At 37.4% G+C, this 16,065-nt stretch overlaps 1 protein-coding gene across 15 annotated transcripts in view; it reads left to right on the forward strand.

The window, feature by feature from the left end:
• The first annotated feature begins 228 nt into the window (after window positions 1–228).
• Window positions 229–16,065, forward strand: part of RBFOX2 (RNA binding protein, fox-1 homolog (C. elegans) 2) — a 192,586-nt gene continuing 176,749 nt past the window's right edge. For 5 of the 15 annotated variants that reach the window (XM_006767220.2, XM_015566199.1, XM_015566197.1 and 2 more), the window contains exon 1: window positions 234–326. In XM_006767220.2, the coding sequence (XP_006767283.1) occupies window positions 285–326 (42 nt within the window). In that variant the 5' untranslated portion in view covers window positions 234–284. Of the gene's footprint in view, window positions 327–16,065 lie in introns of all 15 variants that reach the window. The other 10 variants (XM_006767212.2, XM_015566195.1, XM_015566196.1 and 7 more) reach the window with 5 other exon arrangements.

Raw genomic sequence — 16,065 nt, forward strand, 5'->3', positions numbered from 1 at the left:
CTTTGGGGTGGGATTGAGAGGAGGCTGGAACGTAAGGAGGAGCACATTTCTCTGTTTTCGTAGTCATACGACTCTGAATCCCAGGTAGCTAAATTTAGCTCAGGTTCCTGTTGAAAGCATCATTTTTGGGGGCGGGTGGTAGTGGGGAAACGGAAAACCTTTTTGTGTATCCTGTTCTATGAAGCCAATAGGGAAGCAGGAGGAGGTGAGGTTGCCATGGAGATGGTAGCTGTGTGCAAGGGGAGAGCAGCAGGGTTTAGAATTCCAGGAAGGAAGAGAGAGTGATGTCATCAGATTCCATGGACCAGCCCAGGAACCCCTGTGAGGTTGGTGGGGAGTTGGGTGTGCGTGGGGGGTGGTGGAGTGGGAGTTTGTGCAGGGGAATTTGTGGCTTCAGTAAGGTGTGGAGAGTCCAGTTCAAGCAGAGAGGTTGGTTGTGTGGAATTGTGCTGATCTGCATTAATGCCTGCTTTTTAAAAATCTGTAAATCATTCTGAATTTGCAGAATGCTTTCTTTGTTGAAAAAGGACGCATTCCTTTAACAAAAGAGCTAATCTAGATGTAGAATATGATATCTTTTTATAGTTATTCTCCCTGTACTATTTGTGTGTACCTTTATCCCGTGTAAGTGAGGGTATTTGTGCATACATTTTGGATATATAGTTGCCTTTGTGTGATGCCTTTTATGGTGCTGCATGCAGTTAAATACTTCATTAACACCTGATTATCATATTTATTTTTCTATGGATGGATGTGTATAAATGAAATAGACTTTTTATTAGAACAACCTGAAAGAAAATCAGCATTTCCTTTTGCGGCAGAAAGGAAAGCTGCATGCTTCAAGACAGTCATTCTGAACATATGCATGTGTGTTTGTACTGATCGTGAAGGGCAAATATAGTTCTTTTAGAATGACTGAGGCTAAATTTCTTTTTAAACTTACGTAACAGCTCTGTGCACCAAAATGAGTACTGTCCTTCAAAATAGTCACTTTGACTCTGGCAATGCAGCCATTGCGCAAAACATACAGACTTCTCACTGGAGTCAGCTTCCGAGATGAGTGATGAGGAAAAGATTTTCAGTACCCAGCACTGAGGTGTGTGTGTGTGCATTTATTTATTTCAGAGAGGAAGGGAGAGGGAGAGAGAGCTAGAAACATCAATGATGAGAGAGAATTATTGATGACTGCCTCCTACACACCCCTCACTGGGGACCAAGCCCACGACTTGGGCATATGCCCTAACTGGGAATCAAAGCATGACCTCCTGACTCATAGGTTGATGTTCAACCACTGAGCCCCACTGGCTGTGAAGCACTGAGTTTTTTATTTAAAAATACCTAATTTGATCAGACACTAGGTTTTTTTGAATTGGGTTTTCCTGATTTTGGGTTGTAAAACATCAAATCTATGCTCACATGATGAGCTTTTATCCCAGTTAAAGGTATCTAAAGTCATAGGTTTAGGTTCTGAAGGCATTTTTATTTTCAGATCAAGAGCTCATAGATCATTTAGTTCAGCAGTGGCAGTGTTTGGAATGATGACAGCATCTGAGGAATAAGAACATAGCCTTCCCAGGGCAACATCTTCTGAGGTGACCCATTTGGATGTGTTTGTTCGAGAGTTCTGTTAAAATCAGTGACATTACCATTGGGTAAGGTGGGAGGCAGCATTATGTGGTGTGCCTGGGAGCATAGACACATTGGAATCAGATTGGCTCAAGTCTGGACCCCTGTTCTGCTACTCCCTGACTGACCTTGGATGAGTAACTGGCCTTTGGTGTGTTGGTTTCCTCATTTGTAAAATAGGAATGAAGGTGCTGTGAGTACCAGCTATGTAGTGTGGTGTGAGGGGATGTAGGTTAATGTGGGAAGCACTTAGACATTTGGTATGCTCTCAGTCAGTGCTTGCTTTGGTTATTGTCATTAATAATTACACATTTCTTTGAATTACAGAATTATGAGGTAGAAGGTCCCAGACACCACTGAATGTCCTAGAAGGAGGGGCTCAGGAATCTATAGTTTTTAAATGATTCCTGGATGATTCCGATGACCAGCCAGGTTTGGGAAACGCTGAGTATAATCTTTGTTGAGTATGGCCCAAGTACTGGAAGCTTCCTCATCTCCTGTGCAGAATCTTTGGTGCTGCCCCAAACTCACTGAATCAGAATCTGCATTTTAAACAAGATACCCTACAAAGTGACTTGTATGCATGTTAAAATGTAAGAGACACTGCTTTTCTTCTGGCAGTGGAGTAAGTGGGCAATAACTTCAGGCTAAAGATGAATTATCTTTCAATTGTTCCCATGGTGGAAGGGAAACAGTCTGGCCAAGCCAGTGTTTAGATGAGCATATACTTATTTACCTTCCCTATTGCTTGGCCTAGGGCAAAATGCTTCTCTGGACTAAGTCACTGTGTACCTTGGAATTGCAAGAGCAGAGCTAAAATTGTGTCTCTAGCTTGACGACTTACTAGCTTGATTCAGTCATTTCACCTCTCTGAGTCTGTCTTCTTACCCGACAATGGAAGTAATACCTAGACCATGAAATAATGTGTATCTAGCACATTGCAGTCCCTCCATATGTAGTGCCTTCCCCTTCTTCCTCCCTTCAACCTTTAAATGAGGATCTGTATAGTAGTACTCTCCCCTCTGAAAGGGCCGCCATCCTTGCCTCTTGTCCTTCTCCCAGCTATCTTGAGCATCTAATTGGACTACAGAGAATCACATATATAGTTTTATTAGCCATATTTTTTTACATAGTGCCTTTTACTTAATGGAGACTACTATCTAAGAAGGCTGGAAGGAGAATATAGGAGTTGAATAGTTGAGCTGGTACAGGAATCAAGGTATGATGAGATCTGATGGAGGCGGCTGTGTTTTGAATTCATAATAGTTGACCATATGTTTAAGACAATTAAGTTCATGTTTTTAAAAAACTGGTATTTTGAAAAAGAAAAAAAAAGAACCATAAACTCAGATAGTTTTTTTTTTGAAGTCTTTTAGACTAATCCCAAGCAAGGATTAGCATAGCGTTATCAGAAAATCATTGAATTATTTAGTAATTAGCATTATTTTTTTTCTGACCAGGCAATTAATACAGTAAAAATAAGTTCAGGGACTTGCCTTGGAGACATCAGAAGTAGATGGCAGAGAGTGTAGGTCAGAGGATTGCAGTTATAGCCAGTCGGGCATTGGAAGTAACAGCAGGAGCAGCAGCAAAGAGAAAGGTCCATTTTCACTCAGTTGGACAAATCTTAGGGGACTGGGGGATAAGACAGGACTGTGAACTGAAGCAAAGAATAATAATTGTTATAATCGCTTTCTTCTTTGGGATGGGTACATGCTTAGGTGCTTTGTATACATCATGCCTATCTTACTTAACATTCCTACAGGGTACAACATAATCACATGTTTTACAGATCAAAAAGGTTGAGTATCTTGCCCTAAGTCACTCTGCTAATAAGCAGTAGAGCTTGTTTGACATCATGTTGAATAGCAGTGTGAGTGATGAGACTGTATAAATTGAAACAGGTAAAATACGCCAGTTAAAATAAATTTACATTGTCTATATTGACATTTTTGATGAAAGTTTTAATTTAAACTAAGACTGATATTCAACATGTTAGCCTATCTCAGAGAGATTTTTTGAACATTGCAGAATTCCCTTTTTGGGATATATATTTCCTTTATATTCTGAGGCTAGTGAAGAGGTATCTCTTTTTAAATGCCAAAGCTTGTCTGAAGTTCAGTGAAACACCAGTTTGAATTGAATATCACAAGATAAAATTAACTTGGCATATTTAGTTATAATCATTCACATAATCATGTCAGTTATTTTATTCAGATCTAAATGCAGATAATCATCAATGATTATACAAAGTGAATTTTGTATTCTTGGATAGCTTTCTCAGTTACAGTTGGAAGGACCCCAAACTTGCAGTTACACTTGGTTTCCATGCCCCTTTTTGTTATTTACTGCCTAAGAGACCTTGGACATGTCACTTAACTTCAGCAAGTCTGACCCTGAGTTTCTCTTATCAGTCAAAAAGGAATAACAGTGTTCTCTCTTTAGCAGGATTGTTATGAGTAGGAGGATGTGTTTGACACCCGGTTCTGCTCCTCACTGGCTCTATAAATATGAGAAAGACATTTAACACCTTTGTGCTCCTTTGGTTTTCTTATCTGTAATGTGTGAGTTTGGGGAAGGTGAGGAGAATGCAGTTAAAGGAGCTGGAATCAAGTTAGATGACGTATGTGGTCCCCTCAAAATCTGTGATCCTATAATTGTTGGATCTGCCTATGGTTTATATGTGGTGAAGTGTTTTGTATGAATAAGGCATTACTTATTATCATTATTCTTCAATAGTGCCATTCCATGAAGGAACAGGTACTGTAAAAGTTTATCTCACTTAATCCTTGTAACAACCCAAGGAGGCAGGAGGTCCTCTCATTTAGAAGGTGAAGAATTTGAGGCTCAGAGATGAAGTAACATTCCGTGATCATGGAGCTAGTAAGTGTCAAGGACATATCTCAGGTCAGTGTGTTACCAATGACTACTTTCCCCTCCGTACCTCATTATGCATGGAATTATTCATGACATGTCAAAATTGGGGAGTTTTTTGTGGGCTTAGTATGCCACAGACAATTGCTTCTTAGGCTCATTATATACTAAGTAGAGGCCTGATGCACAAAATTTGTGCAAGGGGCTTGGCCCTCGCAGCTGCGGAGGCTTGCCTCGGCCCTCACAGCCCTGGCTTTGTCCAGAAGGTCGTCCGGCTGTCCGGTCTAATTAGCATGTGATGAACCAGCTATTAGAAAATATGAGGAAATGCAATGCAGATGTTTTTTTGAGAACCTGTGATATAAATAGTATCATTGGGAGAATATACAAAGATGCATAAGATGTTGTTTGAGAACTTGTGGCCTCTTTGGAAATAGGAAGTGTAGGCATGCCGGGAGCCAGTCCATCCTTGCTGTTTCAAGGGACCTGGCATATATGGCATACTGTTCTTAAGATGTTTGCTCACCATCTTGGCGCTGTGTTTTAACCAAGGTCACCTCTCCGAGAAAGGTTGTTTCCCCAGGTAGGGATTTTCCTCTGAAGTTAGGGAGGGAATAAAACCTCTTAACTACGTGCCAGGAGGGTAATTAATCACTTTAACTATGAACAATCATGCTTAAGCTACATAATCTTTACCCCCTGGAATGGAGATAAGAAACACCCTAACCTTTGGAATAGAGATTGATAGGATTAGAATAAGAGAACGTGGCTGGAGAACCTAGCAAGAGAACATGGACACAGAACTTGGCTGGAGATTGTGGCTAGAGATCCTGGCAAGGCTGCTGATCAACTGAACGCTGTCTCCGTGTCATTCCTTCTTCGCCGACTCCGTCCACACCTTTGGGGACCCCTGGACCTGCTGGGGCTGGACCCCAGCATAGGCATATACATAGTATGTTTAGAATTAGTCTGTAGTGGAATGAACTCAAGTACTCAGTAAGGGCTGTAGTAGTTTTAAGAAGGGAGTACTTGCTAGATGCTCGGGGAGTGTTTTGCAAGCTCTTATGACCCATGAGAAGAGATCCACTTTGACAACCTAGTATATAGTTAAATATTTATCTGTATATATGTGACTAAAACGTGTTTCATGAAATAATTAGCTTACTAAATGCAAGATATTTGATTATTTATTTAAAATAATTCTGTTGTAGTCCAGTGCAATATCGTACAGTGATTCTAAAAGTGGACCCCTCAAGGTACCCAAGACACTTTTAGGGGTTCTTTAAGGTCAAAACCATTTTTATAAACCCTAAGATATTTGCTTTTCCTAGTATGTTGGCTTTTGCACTGAGGTTGCATAAGCAGTGATGGATAAAACTGCTGAAACCCTTGCATGAATCAAGACAGTGGAACTAAATTGTACTAATAGTCATTATATTGTTCACCACCACATACTTGCAGTAAAAAAAGAAAAAGATCCAGTTTCACTTAAGAATGTTGTTCAAGCAGTAAAAATGACTAGTATTTTTAAATCTTTACTCTGATTACACATCTTTTTAATATTCTGTGTGACAAAATGGGAAATACACATAAGGTATTTCTGCATACTGATGGTTTTCTCAAGAAAAAACACTTGTGATTATTTGTTTCCAGCTGAGCTAGCCTCTCTTCTCAGGGAATACTATTTTTACTTGAAAAACAAACTTAGAGTATGGTTATTCAGACTTGGGTATTTGGTAGGCATTTTATTAAGAATGAATGACGTGAGCCTGTCACTTCAAGGAAAACAATGATAGTATTTGTTTCCAGTAATAAAATTTGAGCTTTCAAGCAAAATTAGAATTTTGGAAAACTTATGTTCTGGACAGTGGGCTTGACAGCTCCAATATGAAAAGACTTTTCTGATGAGATTGATCGTGATTTATGTGCTTACTCACCCCACCCCGTTAATGTGTCAAAATTTAGAAGATCATAATAACTTAGTGAGCCAGTATTTTATAAATGAACAATGTATACTGTAACATAATCATGATAGGTAAAAATTCCTTCAAAATGCAAGACATACCAATAGATTTAACATAACAGGGCATATAGAAAATTCATTGATATCGTTTCAGATGTCACATTGCAACTAAAAGTGACAGGTAAGAAACTTTCACTTTTCAAGTTTTGGTGTAGTATTAAGGAATATTACCCATAGATACTTGAAAAGATTATTAAAATACTCTTTCCTTTTCTAAATATATGTGTGTGGAAGGCCATATTTTCTTTATTTATTTCAACCAAAATAACATCACAACAGATTGAATGCAGAAACTGACAGGAGAATCTAGTCATCTTTTATTAAGTAGGATATGAAAGATATTTGTAAAAATATCAGACAATAAACTATTTTTAAAATTTGGTTTTCATTATATAAATTATAGTTAATTTTCATAAAATATTTTTATGTTAGCAAATGGTTTATTATTGGTTTGTTAAAATGAATAAATATTTTAAAAAATTACTCAGTTTCAGATAGGCAAATATCAATACTTATAACCCTCATAAACAAAAGTTTTTGGGAATCTTTAATAATTTTTAATGTGTAAGGTGATTCTAAGACCAAAACATTTGAGAACTACTCTAATCTTTTAAAAATAGCAGTTGAGACCTCTTAAATAAGTCATGAAGAGAAGAACTAATAACTGTCTGTTTCTACCATAGTACCAGACACACGAAAAGTCCCTCAGTAAGTGTTTGTTGAAGGCATAAATAAATGGGGTGAAAAAGGTCATAATGACCAAGTGAGGCCTGATTTAGAATGTTTGCAACTTGGTCATCTGAGCAATGGAAGGCCATTAGAAATGGGAGTGATAGGAATGTTTTATGAAATTAACCCTGGCTCTGGTAAGAAAATTGTGAAGAGGTGAATGGATGGTGATGAACCAGCTAAGAAAATATGATTATAGTAATTTAGGCTCTGGGTGACACAGAACTGGATTAGGGTGAATACGTTTGCCATAGATAATGAAAGACATGTATCTGAGGATCAGTTACAAAAACATAATAATGCCCATACTATCTAACATGTATTGTGTACATCTGATATTCGGAATACTGTGCTAAGAGAGCTTTATGTGTATTATCTCATTTACTCTTTATATCATCCTTGAGGAGGTACTGTTATTGTCTCCATCTTTTTGATAGTTAAAAACAACAACATGTAAATTGTTGAAAAATTAGAAAATACAGATAGGGAAAATAAAAAAAATATGTATATCCAAACTCAACACCAGGACTAGACATTTTGGGTTATATTTCCTTAAAAAGCAAAATGGTATGTTTATGTGCTATATATGCCTGAGTATGAGGAAACCCTGAATATAAGGCTTTATGCAGGGTTTTTTTTTTTCCATTGAAAGGATGGGCCAACTTAAAATATATAAACTTTTAGGGATGTTTATGAAATAGGCAAATGTCTTTAAAATGTTGATTTTATTATTTATACATGCATATTCAAAGCCACACACAAAATTATATAATAATTTAGAATCATGTTTTCTTCTATGGTTTAGGAAGAACTACATCTCATCTGTATTATTGTTTAGAACCACTTTGAGTCTTCAGTTTTCCAGGGTATATACCGAGATACACACTTTTTTGGAATATATATCTATTGCAGATATATTTATTTAAAGCTACAAGTACCAATTCAGATGACATCAAGAAGGTTTACTAGTAGTTTTCTTCAGTTACATCATAGGGTATACTGCATTGCTTTAAAAAAATTTTTTATTGAGATGAAACTTACGTAACATAAAAATCAGACTTTTAAAAGTGAACAATTTGACGGTATTCAGTATATTTACAGTGTTGTACAGCCACCACCCCTATCTAATTCCAAACATTTCGTCATCCCAAAAAGAACCACTCATACATTTTAAGCACTCACTCTCCCTTCCCCCTTTCATCAAGCCCCTGACTACCCCCAATTTGCTTTCTGTCTCTGAATTTACCTGTTTTGAATATATATAAAGGGAATCATTCAATATGTGATCTTTTGTATCTGGCTTCTTTCACTTAGCATAATGTTTATCTGTTGTAGCATATAACAGTATATTGTTATTGTGGGTTTTTTATAGCTGAATATTTCTTTGTATGTATATACTACAGTTTATCAGTTTATTTGTTGATATTTGTGTTGTTTCCATCTTTTAACTGTTGTGCATAATGCTGCTATGAACATGTGTGTACATTTGTTCATAGCAGCACTATGTATTTGAGTACCTGTTTTTAATTCTTTTGGGAATATACCTAGGAGTGGAATTACTAGGCCATATGGTAGCTTTATATTTAACTTTGAGGAGCTGCCGAGCTGTGTCTGTAGCAGCTGCATCATTTTATATTCCCACCAGCAATGTACAAGGGCTTGTCAATTTATTTTTAATGAGGAACACAATAAGATGGGGAAAGTAAAGAGAAAATAATGTGTGGCCTTTGAGTTTATTAGAGCTTTGTAGCTCAGCTTTTGCCTGATGGACTTATTAAATATTTAGCATCACTTCAGCACTAAGAATGAAATTTAGCTCAGGGAGATGTATCTAATCTATTTTAAGTGGTGAACAGACTAAAGTGAAGATCAGAAATGAAAGAAGGGAAATTTAAATTGACTGTCAAATTCCTTGAGGGCAAAGGCCCTATTTGTCCTTGTGTCCTCCTCATTTAATAAAATGCTTGGTATGTCATTGGTTGTGTTGAGGCTGCTCAAGACTCCCCTAGGTCCAGTGATTCCATAGGATTTATGGAATTCATACTAATGGCTATGATTTGTACTAGTGAACGGATATAAAGTAAAATCAGAAGGAGAAAATGTGTTTGGGGTGACGTCCCGAAGAAATTGCGGTCAAGCTTCCAAGAGTGCTCTCCTAGTGGAGTCACATAGGATGTGCTTACTTCCTTCAGCAGTGACTTGTGACAGTTGTCTACCAGGGAAGCCATTAGAGACAGTGCTGAGAGTTTCTTTGTTGGGGGTGGGTGGGTAGAGTTGTTCACAGAGCCACCCTGTCCTTAGCTCTCACCAAAATCCCAGACTCCCAGAAAGAAAGCAGGTGTTCAGCACAAACCATATTGTTTGCACAATTTAGCCACAGTGAGCCGCTCTTACCATTTCTAGGAATAGAACTATCCCGAAATCTAAGTTTTCCAAGGTCAGCCTTGCAAACTGCCCTTTCTAAGGATAGCAGTCAGGCCTGCTGTGTTCATTCTTTCCCTGTACATAGATGTTTATTTAATGCCTTAAAAATAAATGCCATAGCAGAGAATCAGCAGGGACTTGTGTCAGACAGACCTGGATTTGTATTACTGTAGACAAATTGTACAGTTTTCTTACTAAACAGAGATATGTCACAGAGTTTTAGTGAGAATGCAAAGTGATAATGTATAGAAAACACTAAGTATAATATACGTCCTGTATATAGTGGCTGTTAAGGTCTTGTTTCAGCTCACCTGTATCTGTCTGGGTTCAGTCAGGAGAGAGACTGACTACAAGTAATTTGGACCCAGAATGTAATATAAATAATTACTACAACAGAAGATTGAAGGAATGAGGGATTGGCTTGTAAGAAGTAAAGAGAACTCTAAAGAGTAGTAAATGTAATATAATATATATAATATAATGTAACATAATGTGGTTTATTATGCTAAAATACCAATATTATAATTAGTATGTAATTATTTATTGCCCCAGGATTGAGATAAAGCACCCAAAAGAGAGCCATCTCCTCTGTTTCCCATCCTCTGCACTTGGGGCTGAAATCTAGACCTTGTTGGAGAGGGCATGTTGAGTAGCAGAGAAGTGAGTCCCTGTGATACCAGACCTGAAGAACTTGTTGGAAATCTGCCCTTTTTATTTGCCAGAAATCTACCCTCTAGGGCAGCGGTTCTCAACCTGTGGGTCGCAACCCCTTTGGAAGTCAAACGACCCTTTCACAGGGGTCGCCCAAGACCATCGGAAAACACATATATAATTGCATATTGTTTTTGTGATTCATCACTATGCTTTAATTATGTTCAATTTGTAACAATGAAATTGGGGGTCACCACAACATGAGGAACTGTATTAAAGGGTCTCATCATTAGGAAGGTTGAGAACCACTGGTCTAGGGTACTGGGGAACAGCCCAAACAGGATAACTAGGGGAAACTGGCTGCTGGGTGCTGCTGGCTGCTATGCATTGCCGGAGCCGGGAAGGAGGAGACTGCTGTAAAAGCTCACTGAGACCAGAAAGCAAAACCCCTTTCTACTAAAATGTTTTTCCTGTGCTCTCTGCTGACGAAGCTTGACATCAGGGCTGCTGTCAAAGGAAAAATATTGAAAGGGCCAGATTCATTTTCACAGAACAGGCAGGCAAAAAGGGTGAATTCAGAGCTGAATAAATAGAATGAATATTTAATTCTAGATGCTTAGAAACCAGGAAGAAGGTGGCAAATAGAGATCTAAGAAATTTCAAATATAAGTAAGACACGTGCAAAAAATAAATGAAGTTGGACCCTTCACCATATATAAAATCAATTCAGAATGGATCAAAGGCCTAAACATAAAAGCGAAAACTATAAAATTCTTAGAAGAAAACATAGGGGTAAACATGACTTTGAATTTGGTAATAGGTTCTTGGATATGATGCCAAAAGTACACATAATAAAAGAAAAAAGAGGTAAATTAGACTTTATGAAAATTGAAGACTTTGTGCATGAAAGAATATTACCAACAGAGTGAAAAGGTAGCCCACGTATGGGAGAACATATTTACAAATCATTGCAAATTATATATCTGATAAGGGCTTAATATTTAAAATATAAAAAGGATTCCTACAACTCAGCAACAATAAACAGCTCATTTAAAAAATGGGTATGGGACTTGAATAGACATTTCTCCAAAGACGATACACAAATGGCCAATAAACACATGAAATGATGCTCAATATCAATAATCATAGAGGAACTGCAAATCAAGACCACAATGAGAAAACACTTCACACGCATGAGAATGGCTATGGTATAAAAAAAGAAAAAGAACAAACAAAGGTCAGGGAACCCCCCATCTCCCCTGATCACCGGCTTCTGGGGCTTCTGGGGCCGGCCTGTGGCCCGGGATGGCGGCTCTCGCTGGTGGCTGCGCTGTCCTGCCCTGCCTGCTGTATGCAAATTAGCTGCCATCTTTGTTGGCGGTTAATTTGCATATCATGCTGATTAGCCTATTGGAGGTGTAGTGAAGGTATGGTCAATTACCATGTTTGTCTATTATTAGATAGGATTCTTTTAAATCCTCACCTGAGGACATGTTTTTTATTGATTTGAGAGAGAGAAAAAAAGGGAGAGGGAGAAACATCCATGTGAGAGAGGAACTTCAATTGGTTGCCTCCCACATGTGCCCTGACCCGGAATCAAACCTGCTGCCTTTTGGTGTATGGGACTGAGCCTCCTGGCCAGTGCCATTTTATTTTTGAGCATTCTCTGTGGTTAGGCAGAGTCAGCTTCTAACTCTTTCAGTCTTACTAGGCCAATAGGTCTTGCTTATAGGCACATAACTGCTAAAGGCTTTCTTTCCTCTTTAGAGTTTAACGTATCTGATTTATATCCCATCTGCTCGGTTAGCTTGTCTTGTGATTCCATCTTTGCTTTAAATGTCAGTTATTATTTTTACACCGATTAAAAAAATCAGGTGTGCATGTCTTTAGACAATCATGATCATCCTTACCTGGACCAGGTGAATGTTTTTTCACTAATTGTCTTGAAGCAGCAGAAGTACTGGGTGTAGAGTTAAGATCTAAGTTTGATGACAGCTCAACCACTATTATTTGTCCTTGAGCAGATCACTTAGTCTTCCTGAAATTTAGCTTTGTCACCTGTAAAATGAGGGTTATCAAATCTATTTTTTTGCGTTGTGAGGATTAAATAAGATGACGTGAAGGTGTTTTTGTAAGTTTTTTAAAACATGAAACACCAGCCGAAACCGGTTTGGCTCAGTGGATAGAGCGTCGGCCTGTGGACTGAAAGGTCCCAGGTTCGATTCTGGTCAAGGGCATGTACCTTTGGTTGCAGGCACATCCCCAGTGGGGAGTGTGCAGGAGGCAGCTGGTCGATGTTTCTCTCTCATCGATGTTTCTAACTCTCTATCTCTCTCCTTTCCTCTCTGTAAAAACTCAATAAAACATATTAAAAAAAAAAACACCAAAAACAAAAACATGAAACACCAGTAGTTGTGATTTTTTTTGTACACAAGAAATACATTAATTTTACATTTTGTAAAATTCAAACAATTCAGATAAAGTATGCCCTCTCGACTTTCCACAGATCTTATTCTTCTCCCTAGAGGTAACCACAATTAGAAGTTACAAGTTTGTTGTATATCCTTCTATGTCTTTGTGCATTTATTTACTTCTTTATATGTATGTAGAAATGCCTCTTTGTATTGTAATTAAAAAAATAAATGTTTTGCTATCATTAAGTACGACTTAGATGTCCATAGAGATTTTACCTTTTTAAAAACTTGTACAGAGGATGTTGAAATAGTAATTGATACTATTTTCCTACTATTAATGGAGACTTGAGGTTCTTTCTAGTTTTTCATTGTTAAAAACTATTGAAAATTTCTGCACATGCTTTTTTTGAGCACATGTGCAAGTGATTCTTTAGATAGAAATCAAAGATGTGAAATTATAGGAAGATATGTGCACTAATATTTTGATAATTATTGTCACTGCTTTCCAAAACAGTGGTCCCAATATACTTAAGTTCTTACTGTTAGATGTGAAGATATCTATATACTCTTCTTGACAATTTGTGTATTATTTTCACCAATGTCATGAGTAAAAAGTATCTCAAATCTAAAAGAACATTTATAGGAGCATTGTTTGTGAGTGCAAACACAAAGACCTGAAACAATTTAAATGTATATTAACAAGAAAATAAGGTAAATAGTGACATGTTCATAAACTAAAATACTAAACAGTAGTCAAAATTAGTGAAATTGATCTTTAGTGTTGAGTAAAAAAAGGAAATTGCTAAATAATACATAAAATAGGATCCATTTTTATAAACTTCAAAGACATCCAAAGTTAATGTATTTTGAAGGGAGAGATATATGCATGATAAAGTAAAAAAGAAAAGCAAGCCTTTGTCATTAAGCATAGGCCACTCTCAGAGAGTCAGGAAATGAGGGCTGGAGCAATCACTCCTCATACCTCCCCTTTAGCTTCTGGAATGACTAGTTTACTTTCTTTCTCCATGGATTTGCCTATTCTGGATATTTCATATAAATGGAATTATACAATTCGTAGCCATTTTTTCTCGTTTTTTTTTTTTTTCACTTAACGTTGATGTTTTCAAGATTCACCCATGCATTCCTGTTTATTGCTGAACTAGAGGCCCGGTGCACTTTATTATATACTTGAACGTTGCTAAGTTCACACACACACAAAATTTTTTATTATTATATGGCATAATGCAGGTATTAGCTAAGGCTGTGGTGGTAATCACTTTACAATATATAAGTGTATCAAATGAACACATTGTACACCTTAAATTTACATGATGTTATACATCAACAATAACCCGATAAAGCTGGGGGTGGAGGAAGACACCACCAAGTGAAAAGAAAACCCATAGAATGAGAGAAAATATTTGTAAATCGTATATCTGATAAGGGACTTGTATTCAGAATATCGTATAAAGAACTCTGACAACTCAACTACAAGAAGACAACCCAAATTTTAAAATGAGCAAAGGGTTTCAACAGGAAGCTCTCCAAAGAAATATACAAATGGTGAATAAGGACATGAAAAGAAGCTCAGTAGCATTAGTCATTAGGGAAATGCAAATCACACCCACACAGTGAGATACATTTCACACCCACTAGGATGGCTATAATAAAAAAAAGTTGGTCAATAACAAGTATTGGAAAGGATATGGAAAAATTGGAATCTCATACATTGCTGGTGGGAATGTAAAATGATACAGACACTTTGGAAACAGTTTGATAGCCCCTGAAAATGTTAAAACAGAGTTACCATATGACCCAGCAATTCCACACCTAGGTATAAGCAAGAAAATGAAACTGTATGTCCACCCAAAACCTTGTACACAAATGTTCACAGCAGCATTATTTCATAATAGCCAAAAAGTAGAAATAATCCAAATGTCCATGAATTGATAATGGACAATGTGGTATATATCCATAATTGAATATTATCCTATACAATAAAAGGCTAATATGCAAATTGTCCCTTCGACTGGGAGATCAACGGGGAGTTCGACTGGGGCGGGGCCAGCTGGCCAGCTGCCTGTGGCTCTTCCCCCTGGCTGGACCCGCCCTCGATCAGGGGCCCCCCCTACTCTGTTTGGGGGCGGGGCCAGCCCTCCAACAGCCCTCGCCCCCTCCCCCTGGCCAGCCTGGCCTGATTGGCCCACTATGCTGTACATTAGATTCTCAGAACTGGTAGTGCCCTTTGAAGAACAAAAGTTTTAAAATTTTGGTTAAGTCCAATTTATCTATTTTTTCCTTTATTTCTGTTTTTGGTGTCCTATTGAAGAAACTATCACCTAATCAAAGACCATGAAGATTTACTCCTGTGTTTCTTTTAAGAGTTCTGTGGCTTTAAGTCTATGATGTATTTTGAATTAATTTTGTATATGGTCTGAGAGTACCAACTTCATTCTTTTACATGTGAATATTCAGTTGTCCCAGCACCATTTGTTGAAAGGATACTTTGTCCTCCATTGATTTTTTTTTTTTTTTGGCACCCTTTCCAAAATCATTTATTTTAACTAAAGGTTTATTTTGGTACTTTCAGTTGTGTTTCATTGGTCTGTATGTCTGTCCTTATGCCTGTATTACACTACCTTGATTACTGAACTTTGCAGTAAACTTTGAAATCAGAAAGTATGAGTCCTTCGAACTTTGCTCTTCTTTCTCAAGATTGTTTGGGCATCTGTGCTTTTTTTAAGGTAGTTACCTTTTTGTGTGTTTTCTTTATAAATGTCCAGATAAAGATTTAGTAATAAAAAAAGAGCACCAGATTATCTATGACTGAATTAGTGACTAAATGCCTAAATAATTTCTGGTTTTTGAACTCCATTTATTTATTTACACATTATTTTGGGTGTTCATCATGTGTTAAACCAGTGGTTCTCAACTTTCTTTAATAGTTCCTCATGTTGTGGTGACCCCCAATTTTATTGTTACAAATTGAACATAATTAAAGCATAGTGATGAATCACAAAAACAATATATAATTATATATGTGTTTTCCAATGGTCTTAGGCGACCCCTGTGAAAGGGTCGTTTGACCCCCAAAGGGGTTGTGACCCACAGGTTGAGAACCGCTGTGTTAAACACTGCTAAATCGTAGGAAAACCATGATGAACAAGACATGGGATCTGCATGTGAGCTTAAGTTGAATCCTGGCTTTCATGTTTTTGAAAGGAATGTGGACTTTGCTTATAAACGCTATGGATATAAATAAAGCAGATGTACCATTAGGTAGAAAGTTTACACTCTTTTTATGAAAGCCCTATCAATGAAAAT

This window comes from Myotis davidii, unplaced genomic scaffold (assembly GCF_000327345.1).
Source record: "Myotis davidii unplaced genomic scaffold, ASM32734v1 scaffold842, whole genome shotgun sequence".
NCBI lineage: Eukaryota > Metazoa > Chordata > Mammalia > Chiroptera > Vespertilionidae > Myotis > Myotis davidii.